At 39.0% G+C, this 24,054-nt stretch overlaps 1 protein-coding gene across 1 annotated transcript in view; it reads right to left on the minus strand.

Moving 5' to 3' along the window:
- Positions 1–562: 562 nt before the first annotated feature.
- The window catches only part of EIF3H (eukaryotic translation initiation factor 3 subunit H), a 95,380-nt gene continuing 71,888 nt past the window's right edge, over positions 563–24,054 (minus strand). Inside the window, exons 3-8 of the mRNA XM_005897247.3 lie at positions 17,679–17,846; positions 16,030–16,129; positions 14,645–14,794; positions 5,981–6,101; positions 2,494–2,626; positions 563–787 (exon numbers count right to left, since the gene is read on the minus strand). Of these exons, the coding sequence (XP_005897309.1) occupies positions 690–787; positions 2,494–2,626; positions 5,981–6,101; positions 14,645–14,794; positions 16,030–16,129; positions 17,679–17,846 (770 nt within the window). The 3' untranslated portion in view covers positions 563–689. The remainder of the gene's footprint in view (positions 788–2,493; positions 2,627–5,980; positions 6,102–14,644; positions 14,795–16,029; positions 16,130–17,678; positions 17,847–24,054) is intronic.

Below are 24,054 nucleotides of genomic sequence, written 5' to 3' on the forward strand. Positions count from 1 at the left end.
ATTAATACAGTTCATGGTATAAAAAAATAAACATGAAGTCCTCAATTCAAACACATACACACACACACAGAATGAATTTCATTTTCATACAAAACATGGTCCTTTAGCAAAATGATTTTTTTTTTAAAATTCTTGTGCCCTGTGAATGGCCTATGAGCATGGGGACCGGCCAACCATCATCTGAAGAAATGAAAAGCCAGCCACAGGAAGTACACCAAGCGATCCCAGGCCTGAGAACAAGGGGTGCCAGGGCAGGAGCAGGAAGCCTGGGCTCCAGCTGCGCTCACTGGCAAGCGAAGAAGTCCGAGAATTCAGAGCAGGTGCCAGGGCTTCCAGGTCAGGCGTCGGGACAAGCAGCACAGGACCGGTGGTTGAAATGTGGCACCGAAAAGGTAACAAACGTGATGAAGCCTGTAGGTGTGAACTGGTGAAACTTTTGGTCGAGCCTGCTTTATCGTCAGAAATACACAGGTATAAGCAAAAGAAAAATAAGAAGCTAAACATAATGTGTATATATATACACACACATATTGTCTAAAACCAAATGAGTGAGCACTCAAGATTCCTTTATTTTTATTTTATTAATTGCTAGAAAGACTTTCCAGTATTCCAATGTGCTTCTTCTAAGAGCTACCCCAGTGTGATCTCAAGAGTCTATGTTAACTTCTTTTTCTGGCAACTTCCTCTTCTTAGTTGTTGTATTCTTGAAGAGCCTGGGCCATGAAGAGCTTGCCTAAGTTCTGGGCAGTGAACTCCTTGATGTTCTGGCAGTAAGTGTTAATCTGGCCTGTGCATTCAGGAAAGTGAAAAAGAGTCATAATGTTCCACAAATTGCAAAATGACCTAGAATACTAGTCACATGATAAACTCAGCATAATACAGAATTTTATTATGTTTTGAATCAATAACAAAAAAGAAGCAGACTCAAAGATACAGAGAACACACTAGGGGTTACCAGTGGAGAGAGGTAAGGAGGGAGGCGTAATACAGGGGTAGGGGAATAAGCGGTACAAACTATTAGGTATAAAGTGAGCTAGAGGCTACACAACACAGGGATATAGCCAACATTTTATAATAACTACAAATGGAGTATAAACGTAAAAGCAACGGAACCGCTAGATTGCACAGCTGTTACTTACACAATATTGTACAGCAACTATACAGCAATAAAAATTGTTTTAAAAGAGTTAAGAATTCTATTCTCTCATAAGGGATAATAAACAATTTCAGTTGTTTTGAAGATAAGCTATCTTCCATTCTTGGTTACATGGAGAATGAAGAAAAACGACAACTTTTTAAAAGACAATCAGCAGTTACTAGCACATGTTAGTTGTCAATCAAAATGTACTGACAGTGTAGATCAGACCAACACTGTAACTAAGAGAAGTGAGAAAACACCACTAGCTCTTCTCAGTCAGGTAGAAAGGAGACACCAACCAAAGAACAGAAACTGACCAGATCCCCCTGCCCCAGATGCTAACAACTACAGGAGTTTTGAGTCCATGCTCTGGAAGTATTAACAGCCTCCTGCTGCACCTCCAGAGCCAAGACAGAGCCAGAGTGGGAGTCCACGTGAGGGGAGGGCTCCATTACTGCCCGAGTCCTCAGATGAGTGATCTGATCTGATGCGACAGTTACACATTTCTTAAAAGTGTAAGAAATACAATTTTGCTTAAACTGGACCTTAGGTAAGAAATGTGTCTCAGTTTCCCAAATTTAATTTATACATGTACCAGAAAGCTTTAAGGAATTTGGAATTTTCTCCTGCTCTAAAATATGTCAACAGAAATGAGAAACTGTAGAGGATCAGCTTTTCTGTGAGTTGGATTTTCACACTAACAAATCTCTTGGACAACTGGCTGACTAAAACAAACAGTATTCAACCACATTTACATAGAAATAAGTTATTACAGCTCAGTAAGAGCATGAATGTTATATATTCAACATCAGGTCCTAGCACAGGACAAAAGGCCTCCACTACCTTAAGGCAGTGTTAAATGTTAGGTATCCCCTGAGAAACTCCATCCAGAGTTACACTCATGTTGCTACAATACGAGTCAAAGTAAGGGAGATGCTTCTTCGAGTCAAAAACTACAATTAATTTCACATACCCACATTCAGGCCAGGCTCAATCAGGCTAGAGCACCAAAAGAGGGGTTTCAGCTAAATGATCGTTTCCATTATGAGACAATAAACATTTTCTCTTGGTTTCTATGTTAGATGATCCACAATAAAAACTTTCTCATTTTAGAAAGTTGATATAATCCCACCTCAGAAGTGTCTGTTAAGATAAACACCGAGTGGAGCACTGAAAAGGACCTTAGAAATAACAAGGACTGACAAACTCTTAAATTTCAGAAATTACAGATGCCAGATTCAAGTTCATCATTCAACCATTTGAAATACACTATCTTACTGTTAGTGAACCTCCCACCGTCTTCCGCTTCCTAAAGAATAAAGAAAACCAGCCATGCTCTGCACGGCCAGCAGTACCTGCAATGAGCAGAGAATCCATCCTGGCAGGGGGCTGGTGCGGTTTGAAGAGTTTGGACAGATCCTCCTCAGGGAGGGGGGGTTCTCCTCGGCTCTGGCGCTGCATGTTCTCCTGCTGGCGACGCTGCTGATACTAAAATTCAGACGGGGGACGGCTGGGTTACTGTTCTCTACCCAAGGAGAAAAATAACACCTCCCTCACTTATGCGATAAGCAGAAATCCCACTGCTTTGATTCCAATCTCGGTTTTATAAACGCAACCCTTCCTAATCCTTGCCTCTAAGAGGCTAAATATTGCGACAGTCATGCCAATCAAAGAAAACTTTGTTATAAACTCTAGTGTCATTCTGAGTTCTAAGAGTCTAATCTAACTAATGATTTGGAAAAGCAAAACTGGTTATGTGAGGGGGCTTCAAAGGCAAAGAAGCTCAAGAAGAGTGAGCAAAAAGGGAGGAACTTGACCATTTATGACAACAGGGTAATAACAGCACTACAAGTATGATGCATCCTAACTTACAGAACTAAGTAATGAAATACCACAGTGTAGAATTTTTTCAACTTTATCTCTATTGACCAAAAGAACAATAATATTGATGATGTTACTATTATAACATCACTGTAACAACATACTATTATCATAATAGTAAATACTATTATTATTCTTAACAACAGATAAACCACCACAGCTGAGAATGAGTATTAGTTCAGATAACACTTCAAAAACTTTCAAACTCTGGATTCTATGATTCAACGCAGAAAAAGTGGGAGTATATATAAAGACATAGACCAACTATAAACTTACAGTTCTAATTACAATCAAGATGCTAATAGCTGTGAACTGCTTAAAACAGCAAAGGGAGTAATAGCCCATGCACAGCCTTAAAAGGTCAGGTAATGGCAAACCCAGCAGTATCCACAGGACTGGAAATAGTCAGTTTTCATTCCAATCCCAAAGAAAGGCAATGCCAAAGAATGCTCAAACTACTGCACAATTGCACACATCTCACATGCTAGTAAAGTAATGCTCAAAATTCTCCAAGCCAGGCTTCAGCAATACGTGAACCGTGAACTTCCAGATGTTCAAGCTGGTTTTAGAAAAGGCAGAGGAACCAGAGATCAAATTGTCAACATCTGCTGGATCATGGAAAAAGCAAGAGAGTTCCAGAAAAACATCTATTTCTGCTTTATTGACTATGCCAAAGCCTTCGACTGTGTGGATCACAATAAACTGTGGACAATTCTGAAAGAGATGGGAATACCAAACCACCTGACCTGCCTCTTGAGAAATCTGTGTGCAGGTCAGGAAGCAACAGTTAGAACTGGACAGGGAACAACAGACTGGTTCCAAATAGGAAAAGGAGTACGTCAAGGCTGTACACTGTCACCCTGCTTATTTAATTTCTATGCAGAGTACATCATTAGAAACTCTGGGCTGGAAGAAGCACAAGCCGGAATCAAGATTGCCAGGAGAAATATCAACAACCTCAGATATGCAGATGACACCACCGTTATGGCAGAAAGTGAAGAGGAACTAAAAAGCCTCTTGATGAAAGTGAAAGAGGAGAGTGAAAAAGTTGGCTTAAAGCTCAACATTCAGAAAACGAAGATCATGGCATCTGGTCCCATCACTTCCTGGCAAATAGATGGGGAAACAGTGGCAAGTGTCACACTTTATTTTTTTGGGCTCCAAAATCACTGCAGATGGTGACTGCAGCCATGAAATTAAAAGACGCTTACTCCTTGGAAGAAAAGTTATGACCAACCTAGATAGCATATTCAAAAGCAGAGACATTACTTTGCCAACAAAGGTCTGTCTATTCAAGGCTATGGTTTTTCCAGTGGTCATGTATGGATGTGAGAGTTGGACTGTGAGGAAGACTGAGCGCCGAAGAATTGATGCTTTTGAACTGTGGGGCTGGAGAAGACTCTTGAGAGTCCCTTGGACTGCAAGGAGATCCAACCAGTCCATTCTGAAGGAGATCAGCCTGGGTGTTCTTTGGAAGGAAAAATGTTAAAGCTGAAACTCCAGTACTTTGGCCACCTCATGCGAAGAGCTGACTCATTGGAAAAGACTCTGATGCTGGGAAGGATTGGGGGCAGGAGGAAAAGGGGACGACAGAGGATGAGATGGCTGGATGGCATCACCGACTTGATGAACGTGAGTTTGAGTGGACTCCTGGAGATGGTGAGGGACAGGGAGGCCTGGTGTGCTGTGATTCATGGGGTCGCAAAGAGTCAGACACGACTGAGCAACTGAACTGAACTGAATGGCAAACCAGGGTAGGCTAGTAAAAATTTTAAGTTCTTAGATTCCTAAAGAAGGGAAGTAACTTGCCTTGAGAAGATTTCTATTTACTATAAGGCATGAGAACAGAAGTTAGACAAATCTAAAAAGGGTTATGAATGGTGCTAAGAACAAATGTCAAGTGTAAAAATTTATGACAGAATTCCAAAAAAACTCTCTTAAAATTGGTTCCCAGAATCAACTGTCTCATTAGTGACAGATTCTCAACTTGATCTTCCAGTTGAGCCTGAACTATAGGAAGGGCCAGTAGGAGAAAGGATCAAGATGGTTTTATTTTCCCCAGAGACATTCAACATTACTGTCTTCATCACCATCTTTTCAGTTAAAAAAAAAAAAAAAAAGGTATTTTATGTATGCTGAAAAAATACATTTTAAATTTCAGTAAATATATGAACATTGAAATTAATTTTTAAATAAAATACTCTCAGAACAACTTAGTTGTGCTTAGAATTCTATAGTTACCAACACCTAAAGTACATTGTAATGAACAGACTAATCAAACACTCGCATGGATGTACACCCTGGAATCAACTATCTATGAACCAAATGCTAAGAATATTCTGGAGCAATATAGTCCAAAACAGTATTCCACGAACTGTGAGAATCAATCATGTGGCCTTCAGGCAACACTGACAAAGAAAAGTATGATTGGCCAGAGCAGTATGGATGTGCATATGAGAACATCCAGGTAATCCTAGGGTTTTTCTGTATTATACTATCTGTTTCACAGCAGTTGGTCTGTGATACGTTATTTGATAGGTTATTTCCTATCAAAATTGCTTGCTCTTAATCACAATTGCTCAGTTCTTAAAATGAACTGGAGATTGATAACTGTACTGCAATAAGCCACTAGCAGACCAATTATAGTTAGTAAAGAAATGAGCTGTGACCCTCCAGAATCTCTCTGCCTGATTTTCTCAATAAATGTAGCCCTTATTTGCATAACCTTGGCATTACCATCTGAGCTTAAAATACTAGCTCTCTTCAAGATAGGTATTATTAAGTACAACTTGCAAATAATCTATTAGGAACATATTATATAAAGAATAATCTTTTAAAATACGATACAGAGTTACCAGCTAAGAGTCAATGATTTATTAATTTAGGTCATTTTGAAGCTGACTCTTGAAGCATCACACTTAGAAATGAATTCTATGTTAGCTGATTTTCCCAGATACCAACCTGATGTTTCTGCTGCTGCTGTTTACTCGTGTTCCTCATGTACGTGTTATATTTAACTATATCTTGACTCATTTCATCCACTCTGTCCATCAGCAACTGGAGTGTCTTCCCCAAGTGATTGCTGAAATATAAAGTACAGATACTGACATGTCGAACTTTTAAAGTTAAAGCTCTGCCACTGCTCTAATGTGATCTGCCATTTGCTTTAAAAAAAAAAAAAAGCACACACATACAAGAAAGCAAGGGTGGAGGAAAGAATGTGAGTCAGCACGTTATTAAACTTTCTGTATCAAACCCACAACTGTAACTACAATGGTATTTGAAATAGTTCAGTTTCTTACTGTCAGAGCATACACACGTCAAAACAGTAAACAGTTAAACGTAACAGCGGCAGGGTTATCTAAAACGTGTACTTTTGGAACACCAAGTTTAACCTAAGCTCACTACTCCTTACACTTCCTTATCCCCACCACGGCCCTCCCTAACTGTGCTCCAGACATTCAGATTAGAAGTCACAGAAAGGAAGAACCAGGCAAAGAGACTTGACACTTCTGGCACGTGATTTCTCTACCTGGCAGGTTCTGAAAGAGTAACAGCAGCATTTATTCTGCAAGGCCAAATGAAGAGGGCTCCTTTCCCTCTACCCTTCCTAGAATCTGAAATACAGTCATTTTTCATCTTTTCCTCTCCAGAAATTTCGACTGTAGCTTACTTACCAAAATCTTCTTATAAAGTGATGCTAACGGCTTGTACAATGCCCATCATATTCACTGATTTCCTCCTGCAACAATCTCCTACCATGGTGAGGCCCACTACACACAGATGTAATCTAAAAATAACTAGCTGACAAACAGGATTCACTCATTCGTTCCAAAAGACTATTTACTAAATGACTATTCTGTTCCAGTCTCAGTGCTGTTACTAAGGAGCGCTGTTAATGAGGAGACGACAGTGAATGAGACGTTCCTAGTCTTGCTCTTCACTAGCTTACAGTTGACAGGAAGAAGGGAAGAGACGAGATAGACACTTAGATAGTATGGTCAGAATATTTCTTTTAAAAGACGACAGGTTGAAAGCAAAGGATTAGAAGGCATCAGCCATGCAAAAAGTATTCTAGGTGGAAGAAAGCACAAGTGCTGAAGGCCTGAGATGGGCAACAACTAGACAGATTTTAAAATATGGGGCCTGATGTGGGAGGAACAGAGACAGGTTAGGGAGGTCAGACAAGCACGTATGAGGAACTGCTGGCTGTCCATGCAACACTCCAAGAACACAGTGCAAATGAGACCTGTGACTCTAACATGAATGGTGCCCTGGTGACATGCTGCTGCTGCTGCTGCTGCTAAGTCGCTTCAGTCGTGTCCGACTCTGTGCGACTCCATAGACGGCAGCCCACAAGGCTCCCCCGTCCCTGAGATTCTCCAGGCAAGAACACCGGAGTGGGTTGCCATTGCCTTCTCCAATGCGGGGAAAGTGAAAAGTGAAAGTGAAGTCGATGAGTCTTGTCCGACTCTCAGCGACCCCATGGACTGTGGCCCACCAGGCTCCTCCATCCATGGGATTTTCCAGGCAAGAGTACTGGAGTAGGGTGCCAATGCCTTCTCCACCCTAGTGACACGTTTTGCCTTAAATTTTAAAATGACCACCCTGGCTGCTATACAAAGAATACACTGGAGAGTAGAAACCAGAAGATGGTAAAGAGTCAGAAAACTAAAATCACGGCATCTGGTCCCATCACTTCATGGCAAATACATGGGGAAACAAAGGAAACAGTAACAGACTTAATTTTTTTGGGCTCCAAAATCACTGCAGATGGTGACTGCAGCCATGAAATTAAAAGATGCTTGCTCCTTGGAAGAAAAGTTATAACCAACCTAGACAGCATAGTAAAAAGCAGAGACATTACTTTACCAACATAGGTCCATCTAGTCAAAGCTTTGGTTTTTCCAGTAGTCATGTATGGATGTGAGAGTTGGACTATAAGGAAAGTTGAGCGCTGAAGAATTGATGCTTTTGAACTATGGTGTTGGAGAAGACTCTTCAGAGTCTCTTGGACTGCAAGGAGATCCAACCAGCCCATCCTAAAGGAAATCAGTCCTGAATATTCATTGGAAGGACTGATGCCGAAGCTAAAACTCCAATACTTTGGCCACCTGATGCAAAGAACTAACTCATTGGAAAACACCCTGATGCTGGGAAAGATCGAAGGTGGGAGAAGGGGACAAGAGAGGATGAGATGGTTGGATGGCATCACCGACTCAATGGACATGAGTTTGAGTAAGCTCCAGGAGTTGATGATGGATAGGGAGGCCTGGTGTGATGTAGTCCACGCGGTCACGAAGAGTTAGACAGGACTGAGTGACTGAACTGAACTGACAGAAGTGCTGGAAAGAATGAAGAAAAATTAGAACACTCACACATTTGTAGTGAGAATGTAAAACAGTGCTGCCACTGTGGAAACCAGTTTGGTGGTACCTCGAAGAGTTAAACACAAAGTTATCACATGACCCAGCAATTCTATTCCTAGGTGTGTATATAAATATATACATACACACACACTCAAAAGAACTGAAAAATCATGCTCGTACAAAAACTCGTACGTGTATGTTAATGTCTGAATTATTCAAAACAGCCAGAAAGTGGGAACAAGAAAAGGATAAATAAATTGTGATACATCCATATAATGGAATACTACTGCATCATAGAGAATAAAGTATTGATCCATGAATGAAACTTAAAGGCATTACACTAAGTGAAAGAAACCAGACACAAATGCCACTTATCATATGGCTCTATTTATATGAAATGTCCAGAAGAGGCAAATCCATAGAGACAGAAAGTAACAAGTGACTGCAAGGGGACGGGGGATGAGAATTGGTACTGAATGCACAATACTGCAAATATATTAAAAATGGTTAAAATGGTGCCTTCCTTTTCTGTGAGTTTATCTCTGCTTTTAAAACTGCACACACACACACACGAAATACACTGTGGTATTAGACAGTAGTGGCAGTGGCATGCACTAGCCCCGTGGCAGTTAGCACGGAGGAAAACGGGCAGAACTGAGAGAGGAATCAAGGGTGACTCCCAGTTTCCATGCCTGAGCAGATGCATGGTTGGTTACAGCACTTAAGACAGAAAAGAGCCTGAGGAAGAAACAGAATGGGAATCCTGGGAATGAGTAAAACTAGATCCAGCTAAAACATGAATTCTATATGGATTCCATCTGTAACCTAAACAAAAAGAACACTTTGACTCTTCATCTTAAATAGCAGACAGAGCACAGGTCTGGCCTCTGTGGGTGTGTATAAATCAATCTTTTAATTCTAGGTTTGGCACTGCCTACCTTACCTTGAGAGCTTGGCCTGATGACTTAACCTAAAAATCAAGTGCTTTTTGCAAATTAAATCTTATTTAATATTTATCTTATTATAATCTTGTGAATCACCTTTAACTTTCAGATATTTCTTCTTCCTTGGAAATCAGATTAAGTATTCACTCTGGTTTTTTTTCCAATTTCTTAATAGTCTGATTTTAATTCATCTGTAATTTGAGCTGATAGTGCAAGATGAGGATTAAAAATATTTTTCCCCCAATATCTAATCAAATGTCCAGATCGACTGATTATTTACACTGCTTTCCAAATAACTTCTGAAATTTAACAATACTGTGTCCTCTCGCATGCATTCTTTCAATATACATTACTAAGTACATACTTACTTTCCCAGTCACACTCAGAACATTCTACTGAGAAGAAAGGAACACAAAGAGAGAAGTGCAACACAGTGGTGGGAGACTATAATAGAAGAGAAGCATAAAAGATAGTTTGATAGGATCAGATGAAGACCCTCCAGATTATGTGACAGCTGTATTTTGAGTTTTTGAAGAAGTTGGAGACGGGAGCTGAAGACAAGGAACACGGGGAGGGACACTTCAGATACTGTGTGTAGGAAGCCTGTTCAGAGACACTGGCATGAAAAGTGTGACACATCTGCAGAACCACAATTAACTCAGTACATCAGAAGCTCCTCGGAAGAAGGGCAAGATGAGGGGAAAAAGAGAGCAATGAACCTGAAGAGGCAAACAGTCACACAGCAGAGACTCTTGGAAGCCAGGGCTAGAAGTCTGGATTCTATTCTAAGGACAGACAAAGGGGTCTCAGCCAAAATTCTAAGCAAAGGAGTAATGTGATCATACACTTTAGTTTTAGCAAGATAACTGCAATGAAAGAGGAAAAGGTCAGAAGCAGGAAATTAAGAGACTGTGAAAGTAATCAGGAAAAGAAATAATGAGCCCCTGACCGAAGGTAGCCACAGACAAGGATGAAGATGAGATCACCCCAGGAATCACATACAGGAAGACAGACCCCAAGGAACACATAGTTTAGGGATGAGCAGAGGAAGGCTGACTGTGGAGAAAGACAAGAAACCCAGTAGTAGAATCCTAGACTCAAAATATTTCAGGAAGAATCTGTTATCAGCACTTTAAATGCTTAAGAGTCTACCATATCCAGCAATATCGTGATTAAGTCATCTTGTGTGGCTTGAGCAAAAACTCTATCACAGAATAGATGGAACACTGAGTGTTTAGGATAAGTGGGAAATGAGTAAATACAGACAGTGACATGCAGAAAATCCTATTAAAAAGTTTGTAAAGGAAAAAATGAAGTAAATGGTGAAAGGAAATGGATAAACTGATACAAGGTCAAAAGCTGTTCTTTTTGGAACTTCGTCTTTTAAGATGAGAGAAGCTTAAACAAGTTTAAATGTCCTTACTTATTCTTAGGAGATGCACGTTCAAGTATTTAGGGGTTAAGTATCAGGTCTGTAATTTACTTTCAAATGGTTCAGGGAAGAACCCATTTATGTCTACAAAGAGAGTGGGTGCAAAGGTATACAAGTAAAGGTTTATGCATGTTTATTGTATGACTTAACATTCTTTCAATTTTTCTCAAGAGTCAAGCATTTAAAAAAAAACTTTTTATTTTTTTTAAATGGAGAAAGCCAGTCAACAAATGTAACAGAAAAGAATCAGTACAAAGAGGAACTGGAGATACTCAGGAAAAAGGGTGCAGAAAAAGAGAGACCAGATGAGACCTCAGGGAGACCCTGAACTCTCATGTTCACCAGTGAAAGAATTGAAGCCCAAAGAAATACGAAATACTGTAATTCACTACAGGATTATTTGTTATATAAGTCATTTATATCCTGAAGTGCAAAGAAATTCAGAGAAGGGAAAGGTCAGCCCCAATCCTTGACTGGGTGATGGAGGAGAGGGTAGAGAGACAGGAAAAAGCCACTGAGGAGAATTACTGCCACTGCAGAGAAACATCGAGTATTTGTTTCCAGATCTTGTATCCGGGAGTCTGACTGCACCGATTTCAGCAACAAGAAAGGTACTACCAGAACAGACCTTCCCTCACCACCAAAAACTGTCTTTCACGTAAAGTACTAGCGTCACGTGTTATATAGGCAAATGTTATACTGGAAGAGCGCAAGCACAGGTATGCGGACTGTAAACATCTCCTAACAGTCTGTTACAAGAATGCTCTTCAGAAACCTAACCAGCAAGAAATACTTGAAAATCTGCACAGTTCAGGTCTTGAAGGCTAAAAGGAATTAACAATAATACAGAACTGTTTCACAGATAACGTTCACAGGGAATCAGGTACATTACCAAGAGCAACTTTATGGGGATCTTTTCAGTACCAGTGCAACCAGAATACTGAAACAGAGTTACTCCTCAGAGTCTCAATAATACAGTCTTTTCTTTTATTGCCCAGGAAACAAAGAACTGGAAACAGATAACTTAAACAGATGTGAACCAGGACGCACAGTGATAGGCCTGCTCTGGCTGCAGTGTCAATTTGTCCTTACTATCCTTCATGTATGATGCCCGCACTTAGTTTATTTTTTAAAGAGGAAAAAAAAACAGATTTTTTTTCATGTGTGAAAAACTGAAGGCTTGTGTAACACATTTTTAAAAATTAATAAAGGCTGTTATGAAATAACCACACCAAAACTTCCATCTAATAAAATTGAGAATCAGAATTTTTCAAATGAAAGGGAATGTAGTATGTTTTATTCATAGCATAGAGCAAATTTATCAGGTAAATCAAAAAACTGATATACACATATGGGTTGTGAAAAGCAAGACCAAGCAAAGTGTTTATGGAGCTACTTCAGAATGATTTCTGAGGCAGTTTCTTAGAAAAAATTTGTATGGCAAATGATGATTAACATCATCGTGCTACTAATGTTAGAAATTAAAATCTGAGAGGCATGAAGGTTACATTTATTTCAGTGTTTTAAATTAGTATTATCAATTCGGGTCAATGTAGCAGTCCATTAATATAAGCACAGCTTCAGGGTTGCTTCTTTTTTTCTCCCCAAAGGAATAGCAATTTACCCTTTTAAATAGCTTCACATGGAAAGCAAAGGCCTTTTCCTATTTCACATAAAATACAGAAGATAAAAACTATAATAAAATAAATATTTGTCCTGATCTTAGTTGCTATGGTGAACTAGGAACAGTTTCTTGGCTATTACAAATGCTGCTTTGGACAGACAGACATTGCAGACCAGCTCACTGGTAATGGGAAAGCAGAGAAGGGCTGTATTTGTTTTGTATGATCAATAAAGGAAGCTTGGGAAAAGGTGAAGACATAAATTATATAAGCAAAAGCTTTCACATAGTAAATTTAAAATTATTATATAACTATATACTTAATACATCAAATTGTAACCTTGCATGTTGAAAAAGGTTCTTAGCTCAGTGCTTTAAATACAGGTGTGCCAAGTGTGTTTGTGAAAGCAATCAAGAAAAATATGACCTTCTAAAAGAGACAAATTAAAGGACTATTATGAATGTATGTTTGCAGTCAAACAGTACACTCTTTAGTGCCAAATGAGCCTTACAACCTGGCTGTATTACTTAGCACTCCGTTTACCATCCAGTTTCCATCTCCTTCCTCTGTAAAGACTTTCTAATGGTCTCTGTGATGAGTTCAAGCAATGGGAAGGTGGTTCTTCAACCACAGCCCCACCCGTCCTGGTGCATGGACAAGAGCACTGGGCACACTGTGCTTCCGGGTTTATCCTCACTTGGCTTAGACTGAGGAAGCACAAAGCCTGTATATTCTTTTGTAAAGCTTCTATCTGGGATAACTAAAAATCTGATGAATACCTGAGCTTCTGTTCCAAGCTGGCTGCTTTAAGAAAACACACCTTGTTTTTCATTCAGCAGCTGCATATTCATAGTTTACCTACACCTACCTGCTGATAGCTTCCTCCCGCCACAGAGAACAATCACTAGCATCAAGCTTAAAGAGCATTTAGGAGGAGCCACTCCAGTACTCTTGCCTGGAAAATCCCATGGATGGAGGAGCCTGCTGGGCTACAGTCCACGGGGTCGCACAGAGTCGGACACGACTGAGCGACTTCACTTTCACTTTTCACTTTCATGCACTGGAGAAGGAAATGGCAACGCACTCCAGTATTGTTGCCTGGAGAATCCCAGGGACGGGGGAGCCTGGTAGGCTGCTGTCTATGGGGTCGCACGGAGTCGGACATTGACTGATGCGACTTAGCAGCAGCATACTTGACTCTGTTCATATTTCTGTTAAAAGCAATAAATGAGGGGAAATGAAACATTAATTCCATAAAGGAAATACCCTGTTTTGGCACACCTCAGTCAGCATTTTACCAATATAATAAATAGTATCTTAGCAACTAGATAGCTAAGGCAGTCAGGATGGGGCAAATTATGTTACCACTGGCTAAGAGAGCAAAAACCAGTGTCAGGTTCAGAAAATTCTAATTTTGATTGAAAATTCAAGTGGAAAGTTTACTGCTATACAGAGTCTACATCTGAACAAGGGCAAGTGCCACAGTAAAACAAACAAGCATTTCTGGTTTTCTCCTACACATTATTAAGTATCCAGACATAATACCATAGCCTCTAATGTTCGTGTACAATAAATAAGGCTGAGCCACATCAAAAAACCCCTCCTCCATGGGCATTTACCATCTCAAAGCAAAAATGACACGGCAAGGCAGCTGTCAGCTACAATGACAAGAGGTAATTAGTATTCAAACCTCATCTCACTTTATCAATAACCATGGTGCTCTTCCAGGCTTCCCTCATGGCTCAAACAGTAAAGAGAATGCCTGCAATGCCAGAGACCTGGCACTGCAGGTTCAATCCCTGAGTAGGGAAGACCCCTGGAGGAGGGCATGGCAACCCACTCCAGTATTCTTGCCTGGAGAATCCCATGGACGGAGGAGCTTGGTAGGCGGCAGTCCATGGGGTCGCTAAGAGTCAGACACGACTGAGCGACTTCACTTTCACTTTTCACTTTCACGCATTGGAGAAGGCAATGGCAACCCACTCCAGTGTTCTTGCCTGGAGAATCCCAGGGATGGGGGAGCCTGGTGGGCTGCCGTCTATGGGGTCACACAGAGTCGGACACGACTGAAGTGACTTAGCAGCAGCAGCAGCAGCAGGACAAGTACTATGTGCTGTTACTATGTCTTAAGAACCTCCCAACATGCTTAAGTCATTTTTTTCCCCTTGTTTCACAGGTAATGTCTAAATTAAAAAATCTTTTGCAGAAAGTGATTTAAAAAAAAAGGGGGGGACTTTTCATGAGACAGGGTTGCTTACCTGCTAGCAAGACTGAGCAATTCATGTTTGTCTGCTACAGCTGACTTCTTCTCTAGCTCCCACATTAGAACGTTGATCAGATGTGAATTTTTAATTACAATCGGCACTTCTTCAAACATGTGCTCAAAGGTGATATTTCCCTTTTTCAATCTGCAAAGCATGTTAAAAATACTTTATAGTCTGGTGGTCAGAAGTAAGTGTTAAAGTGACTATTTCATACATTTTACATTTTTCCTAATTACAGGCCCTCTTCAGGGTTTTTGTTTGTTTCATTAGCAATCTTTAAAAAAGGGAGAGAATTACAGAATCAAGCACAAGTTGAGTGATTTGAACAATTCGGAAAATGATCTGAGTTGGAGCTGTAAGACCAGAAAATAAGACTCTTGGCCACAGAAACAATTCTTTCTTCATAATCAGGTATCTTTGAAATTCCACATACTAAAAAATGCAAATGTCATATGAAATTATGCTATATAATCTATATCTAAAATATTTAAAACAAACAGCTAGAAAAGAGAAATACTCTCATTCTTGGAAAGTTCACTTTAAAAACCAACTGAACTCAAAGAGATGAACAATGAGCAGGACACTCACAGGCTATTCCACACACAATGGTTGAAAACACAGCAAGAATACAACTTCTCACAGTTTAATTATAATTACCATACCCAGGAGATGTTCATGAGTTAGCTTTTCTTTTAAAATTCTTTGTATGTTAATTTCTTTAGGAGCCAAATGGGAAATTAGTCATGAACTGTCTGTCCCAAATGAAGTCAAAGCCACTAACTTTAATTTATTAAGAAATACATATTCCTATAATTAACAGAAAATGAAAGAATTCGAAATTTAAAAAAATTTTAATGTAAATATCCCAGTGCCATTATGCAGGATCACAAAACAGCTTTAATAATTAGTTCTCTGCATTCCTGTCACCTATAAAATTTCCCAAAAGCCACACTCCTTACTAAACCCTTAAAACGTTGTCTTTCCACACCCCGTCCCCCACAATGAAACAGGAGGTCAGAAAATAAGACAAACGGCTCACAACTGTTCTGACACAGAGCTTACAAACTGACAGCCGCTGAATACCCATCCCATCTCCTTTTATTTAATCATGTATTTCTTCAAATCCAGTAGCTAATTAATTCTCATTCTAACTGCATTCACCCATGGTGAGAACAACAGATGAGACATTCCATAAAGAACAGTTTAAACATGGAAAGGGAGAGATCAAGGGGCACTCAGCCATGCAGACACTTCTACCGTCCACATGTCAGAAGCATTACCGCACCACCGCCGAGGACTCAATTCGTGTGGCAAACTAGTATCTTAAAAGAAAAATGCCCAGTCCTTAACATATGCCTTATAGGCCCCCAAACACTTACGCTTCGGGAGAAAAATCCTTTTCTTTACAAACTTCCATCAATTTAGGAGTCAGTCTGTATGCCTTTAGTGAGAGAGACCCTTGGGCAGTTTTTATGGGATCTCAAATAAAGAAAAGAGAAAGAAATTACTAAGAATTTTGTCACTACCAGTGCTCAAATGACACTGGTTCTGAGCACATTCTGTTAATTATTGTACAATCTTAGCAAAATGAAGATCAAAATAAACATAAATGAAGAATAAAATAAAAATCAATGAAGATCAGAGCACAATCTGAAGCAGATTCAAAGCAATATAGCAAACGCTAAGTGAAAAACTATCATCCTACTTATACTAGGCAGAATAACTTCCACCTGAAACTATAAATATAAGATACAAAATACAGTTATTTTCAGATCTACTCAACTGGAACCAGCAATCTTCACAAAAATTAAATACAGCATATGTTCCATACATCTTATATATATCTTGCATAATTAAAAGCAAAATACTAATATTAAATATGAAAACTCCCTGGATGCACTTGTGTATTTCCTCTATCCCTAATTTAAATGAATGGCCCTGCAAACACTTTATCCATCCTAATAATCACTGCTCACATTTTTTTAGTTAAAGCAAATTCTAAAAACAAAACCACTAAAGTCAAGGTGCAATCACAAGTGTCTTTTTAGCTTTAAAGAAACTAATTTTGTCAAAACTAACTGCTTAAACACTCCAAGAGTAAGGGAGCTTAGCACTTGCTGCATGATAACGGCTCCGGCATGCCAATATTCGCCTAAAACCTGTGTTAACATTCATGTTGCCTGAAACTTAACACAGTGAAACTTTTAGCAATAGGTGATAAAATGAAAACCAAAATAGATTGAAACAAGTGGAAAATTCATCAAGGTCTGATGATGCAATGTTTCCAGCCAATATAAGTACACTTTAACAACTTGTTCTTTACTGTAATCCAATTGTTAACATACTGAAACAATTTGGGGGCAGCTCATAAGATTGATCGTATTCATTAGTATTTTTTCTGACAGATACTCAGGACGTTACATTTACTTCTCAGCTGGAAACTATATGCAAGTCTGCCAGATATGGCAAACTGTGAGTGTTTGGGGAGGGGGAAGGCTATAAAGCTGTTAAATTGCCTACAGTTCTGATACAGCACAGAACATCTGGTCTGGAGAGCTTGAGGAAACACCATTAAATTGGCCGAAAAGAAAAAAATCTTTGTGCTAAGAAACAGTCCAGGTTTTGTACGCTGCTGTCAGAGGTATAAAAAAAAAAAACTTGGCACACTGTGTTATGATTGGTCAGTCACGTACAGAGCCAGACACTCTAGCAATCGGGGTTTGTTAGACATCTGGTCTAGTTCCACCAGCCCCTTCAAATGAGGGAGGGGAGATGGAGGAATAAAAATGAAGCAGCTACTCCAGCATTCCAAAATGTACACATCAGGGCTCTGATAGCAAGAAAAATAAACAGAAAGAAGGAAACCCTGTCTAGACTTAGCTGCTGCTGAGGCTGCTGCAGAAACAGGGTTGGTATTTACTTGGGAAGGCCTGCCAGGCTGCTCTTAGAGGCAAAAGACAGAAAGCAAAAATAGTAGTAGCAATAATATTAAGGGAAGAAAAGAATAATAAAGGAAACTCCTACTAACCGTAAATGAGAACGACAGACTCCTCAATGGCATGCTGGTAACTGAACTGAGAATCCAGAAGGGCCCGGGTGACGAACGAGCCGTAGTATGTGGACTGGTACCAGCCCACGTGGAGGTGGTCGATGTTTACATGGCGCAGGCTCCGCATCATCTCCATCTGATATTGGACTAGATGATGGGCACGAGGGGGACAAAAGAACAACTGTTTAATGACATCACCTATATGAAAAAACAAGCCTTTTTGGAAACAAATTTCTATACAGCTATTTCTTATCTACAGGGAACATTTTTCCAGATTTTTAAATTCACTCACTTTACAATAAAGAAAACAAATTAAGCCTTCAAATCATTAGGGCATTCCTTTTCTCATTAGCCAAAAAACATTCTGTAGAAACAGTATTTAAAAACTAATAATATTAATAGTAATGATAGTATATTAGTAGTAATATAATATAGTATAATAGTAATAATTTTAATAGTAATATTAACAGTAATAATAATGCTTTATTGCAAACAAGTAATTATTTATTAAATGTGGTCTCTTTTAAGAAGAAATTTATGAATTACTAAATTGGTTGGCTGTAAGAAGTTTTGTTTGAATGAATAAGTTGAGAGTAGTTATCACTGTTTTCAACAAAGCTTTTAGAACTAAGAAGTTAAAACCATCAAGAAAACTAATGGGGAAACAGTTAACTACCACATGATTTAAGTATGAATAGGACACAAGCTGCAGCTGATTAAAAATATAAGAATTCATTTTTGCCTTCGTCTGGTGCCCCCTGCTGCATGTGCTAAATTTTAAAAAGAATTTTTTTCTTGTCTGGGAGTTCCTTTACATTAAGTAATCAATATTACTTATTAGATAAGTCATATGCTAATCACCATGTATGGAACGGAACAGTTGAATTAACTTTTATTGTCAATGACTATAATATACATTATTAACTCAAAGCCGTATTACCAGGAAAATCGGTGCAAATTGACAATACAATAAATAATGTATTTTAAAAAGCAATATAGCCCAATAATGAGTAGCAAATACGTAAAACAGGAGAAAATTTTATAGTTAGTGTAATAGTCAAGCTATTTCTGTATAATAAACGCACTTAAACATACTTGTTTAACTCAAATCGAACCATTTCATTTTTTAAATTTTTAATCAGGTTTCAGCAAAAGTGGGTTAAATGTCATTTCCTTGGTCACAGTGCTATGGTTTTACAAATCAAACAAAATTTAGGATCAAAGAATATAAAAGAAACTTCCTCAGATGGACATGGTCTTTTCAACGCCTGTTACTAGGTAAAGAAATTATAAATCTGCTTATTCCAACGAAAGTTGTATTTCTCATGATAAAAGATGGCAGCCAACTCATCAACTATTCAGAATTAAGTGCTTTTTGAATTTTTCTTTTTATATACAACATGATGGTCTCAAGAAGCAGCAGTCTAAAATTAATACGGTGATCCTGTATCAAATATCTCTTCTCTTAATTTTTTCACTCTCAAGCATATAAGAGATCCCCTTCCTAGCCAGTTAAGAGATTTCCATCAACCACATAAAACTGGGATAGAACCACTACTATGATCTCTGTTTTAAAATTTCACAATTCTTTTAAAGTAAAATCACTGATTCGGCTAGTAAATTTTAATCAAATGTAATTTATGAATGAAAAATTCTAACATTACCAGTAAAACAGGAGCCAGAGCTAAATTTAGTATTTGTTTTAAACGGACAGGAAAGTAGAGAGAGAGATCAATTACAAGCAACTGACAGTGCAGAACACGACTGTATGGTATGAGCTGTTTTTAAAACAGGTCCTTCTTAAACACCTGTCAACGTACAATTTAGTTACAAAATAAGCACAAATCAGATTCTACCAACTTGCAATAATAATAAAGAAAAGACTTGGAATCTAGCAATCTAGGTTTTCATGCTGGCGCTGGGATTTCTCTCATGGGGGATCTTGCTGTCCTTCTCTGATGCTCAGTTTTCCTATCTCCAAAAAGATCTGAGAGCTCATCCCAGTCAAACTGCTCTGACTCCACACTGCTCACTGGATATGCTACTTGTAAGTAATGATTTTTCTATAAACTAAAGCCAGGCCTCTAGCAGGCATTAATAATTAAAATAAAAATGCCTATCTCTAAGAAATATTTAATCTTACTAATAAGTCAAACAGCCTGAATACAACAGATTTAATAATAGCATTTTCAGGAAGCATGAAGTAAAACATCTTACAATTGGTAGCAAACATCCAGATTCCTTCTTTATACAGAGTCTTACCTTCCTCAAAGCCCCTTGAATAAGGATAAGAAGGAAAATGAAGTATTTCTCTCAGCGAGAAAAGAGACTAAGAGATATGAGTGAAGCCTGTTGCCTTATGGATTTACCATTGTAATAAAAATTTATTTTTAAGGTCACAAGAGCTTTCATATGATGAAAAAACAAATTTAAGGGTTAAGAACAATGAGAGGGGAGTTAATAAAACTGTTCTTGAAAAATCTACAATGAACTGAAATTTCACTATTACACAAAAAATATGTGAAGTTGCAGGTCATTCTTCATCTTGGTTTATAGACTTTAAACCATTCATTTTTTAAATTAAAAAACACATTTTTTTTTTAAATGAATGTTTTCTTGGAGGTATCACAGGGAAAGAAAGGATCTAAAAAGACTGCAAGTGACCCTTGAAAAGGTGAGGCTGGGGTGCCAGAGCTCCAAAGTGAACCTGGGTGGTGCACTGAGGCCCAGTCCTTGCTGCAACTACACAAGAGGCTCCAGGAAACGCACAGTGTAAACAAGCGGTGGTCAGGCACTCAGTCGTGTCTGACTCTTTGCAACCCCAGGACTGTAGCCTGCCAAGGTCCTCTATTCATGAGATTTCCCAGGCAAGAATACTGGAGGTTGCCATTCCTTTTCCAAGGAATCTTCCTGACCCAAGGATCAAACCTTGGGTTTGATCAAACCAATGTGTCTCCTGCACTGGCAGATACATTCTTTATCACTGAGGTACCAGGGAAGCAAAGCTTAAAGAAGTTACTTTGATTTAATTTTAAAAAATTCTAAAGAAGTCATATTTACCCTATTATATGCAAGCAAGAGACAACTCAAAAACAGCCAAGTGAATTTTTATCTCTGCGGTCTTTTAGGTCCGTGTCCTTGTTCTAACGTTCACACAAGACATGACAGACTGTTGGCGCCTTTCTCAGTTTTTCCCTTCCTCCTCCAACCCAGGTTCTCAAAAAGTACAAAATCAACCCCTACAAAAGCTAAACTCTCTCAAAACTGTGCTCCCAACACTCCCACCAATCAACGTAGCTGAGCTGCCACACCAGCTGACACGCATTTATCCCTCTGACAGAAGGAAGAGAGTTGTGACACAGTGGCACGGCAGCAAACTTCACATAGGAAATAAGGGATGGTCATTCCAGATTCTCATCTCCCAGGCAAATGCCACTGCTTTAGTGGCTTTGCTGATCCCTCTCAGGAGTTATGCTGGAGGTGAAAGGGAGAGATACCGGAGGTGGGTAGGTGAGGTATGAACAAGAGACCCAGTTTAGCTAGGATACTGGATGAACTGGGATGAGAGGAGCTCATGTTATCTGGAAGGGACTGTGAGGACGGGTGTCCCAGCCCACAGGCTTTGGTGAGTGGGGACTGCTGCCATTTCCTTCTCGTTCCCGGTCATCCTCACTTAATACCCCCTAACCCCCCGCTGGAGTTTTAAAAGAGGGGTAGAAAAGATGTGACTACACAGGGAGATAGGTTCACTTCTAGCCAGGGACTGCCTCACACCTCCGAAGGAAGAGAATCAGCAAAAAGAAACACAGGAGAAGGAAAAGAAAACCAAAAGTTCCTTGATATAAAGTGCCACAGCTCCCTACTGTGGAGTTAATGCGGATTAATGAAATAATAAACAAGCCTTTACTGGCAACTTTGCTGAGTTGGTTCAGGGTTACAGACACTTTCATTTTTGTTCTCCAAGTTCTCGGATTTAACAGAAGCCCAGGCAGCAACTCCAACCAATGACACTCACTTCTGAGTTAATGGCTAAATATTTCTGGAGAACTTCCCAAAGATGAATAGCAAGGAAAAACCTTTTGGGAGAGGGAAATACTTCAAAATTTATGATAATACTCAACAGAAAGGCTCAGAATTGTGTAGTGAGAAGTTTATGAAAGAATGTTTTAAACATTGTTCATTTAAAAAGCAAACACACCCTCTCAACTGAGGAGAAGCAGTGCATAGCAAATGAATTTCAAAGACAAATTGAAAGTTACTGCTAAGCCAACTCAAATTACTAATACACAAATTACACTTAGATGCAACTGAGGTGGTGCTACAAAACTTGGAAGGCTATAAAAATGAAGTTTTATAAATCTCTTCAACCTCTACAATCATCTTAATTGGTTAAGCCTCTCCCAAGCAAAGGACAGCATGGTTTACAATACTGAATAACTGTTCAGTTTGGCACCAGTATATTCATATTCACTTTTTCCAGATATCTTCTTTTCAAAACAGGCAATTTTAAATTGCCTAGAGCTAAAACTGTCTTAACTGAGGCAGGGTGCCCAATAGTTAACTATTCCTTTCAAAAATCCATCACATTTGTAGGGCTTTCCCTAGTTTTTATCTCCAAATATGAAAACACTGAAAATAATATGCAGTCTTCTATTTAAACGCTATGCTGGGACTCACACTGGCAAACAACCAAATAAGACTTTGAGTTCTCCCTAAGACCACTGGGAAGGATGGTGGCTTAGAAGCTTTTCAGTTCAGCAGAATAATCAGTTAGTATTTTTTTCACCTCAAATTTCCCACCTTCATTTTAAAAATCATCTTTATTTTATTATTTTAAGTGAGCCCTCATGAATGCAATTTATCACCAAAAAAACAGGAACAAGGAATTAACACAGTTGGCCAGGTGGGGATGAGCTGAAAGAAGAAAACTGAAACATACTCTAAAACGATCTGTCTGGCAGATTTGGGGGGGGAGGTGGGCACGCAGTGAACTGGGGAGAGCTTACAGATGTCTTTTTAGAGAACAGTTAAGGAACCAAGGAATAATCTAATTTAAATTTTAAAAATTAAAAACAATTCAACAGATCTATTATTTGACTACTTAACATTGTAGCAAATAAATCTAAATCATTTAAAAAATACAATAAAACCACATTTTAAAATGTGCATATGTATTGACATAGTGTGGAGAAAAAGGGAGAGAGCTAAGCAACAGGAAAGAAACTAGCACTTAGTGAGCACTTATTAAGTCAGCCTTCCTGTTAAGAGGTCTACACATGGTACTTGACTTTATTCCTCAGGATGACTCTAATGAGACAAGCAATCATGATTATTGACATCTTTTTAAAAAGTTGTGTATTACAGCATGTGAAGGGGCAGGACTCAACTGGACTTCAGACTTTCTGACTCTGAAGCCAGGCAACCACCCATTTACAGGATCTCATCTCTTCTTATTAGTAAAGTTGAGAGAATTATTTCTGAATCAATAAAGCATAACAGAGAGAGAGTAGAAACACACAATTTCTAGGTTTTCAGAAACCATAGCGTGTGCATGTTTGATCACTAAATTAACCAATAATTTAGCACTACCAGTAAGATTTTAAGTGATAAAACTACCATCAAGGATTTTTAAATGTCAAAGTTGAGAATTATCACAAATATATAATCAACCTCCTAAAACACTGCATTCTATGTTAGTATTTTAAACTTCTGCCAAGATTACTTTGTAACCAAGCACTGGCTCAGATCAAAGATGCACAAACACATCAAGAAAAGGAACAAAGAGAGACCAGATGTAGTATACATGCTCTTTGCAGCAAGAACAAACTAAGCTCAGCCAAGAGATGCAAACAGCTTTAAAAGCAAGCAAGCAAACAAAACCCCACAACTCTGAAACAAATCGATGATTACCACAAGCATCACAGGGAAAATACATCAAAATTTCCTATCTGTCCTGGCATTAGGGCTGTCCTAAGGACGGCTTGTAAGAAAATTATCACAAAGCTCCCTCCCAGCAGCGCCACAGGTCACAGCGAGTGCGGATGGGTTATCAACCGTGAGGCTCTACCCCAACTACTCGGTGCTTTCCCCTTCATGTCAATTTCCTGCCAAGTGACACATACGTCTCAGGCAATGTTCAAAGCTAGAAGCAGATGTAGATTTAAGCAAACAGAATGTGCATTTGAAAAAAACAAATAAGAGTCTACTTTGGGTAGGAGAAGGTAATGGCACCCCGCTCCAGTACTCTTTTGTCTGGAAAATCCCATGGACGGAGGAGCCTGGTGGGCTGCAGTCCATGGGGTCGCTAAGAGTCGGACACGACTAAGCGACTTCACTTTCACTTTTCACTTTCGTG

Source organism: Bos mutus, chromosome 14 (genome assembly GCF_027580195.1).
Source record: "Bos mutus isolate GX-2022 chromosome 14, NWIPB_WYAK_1.1, whole genome shotgun sequence".
NCBI classification, from domain to species: domain Eukaryota; kingdom Metazoa; phylum Chordata; class Mammalia; order Artiodactyla; family Bovidae; genus Bos; species Bos mutus.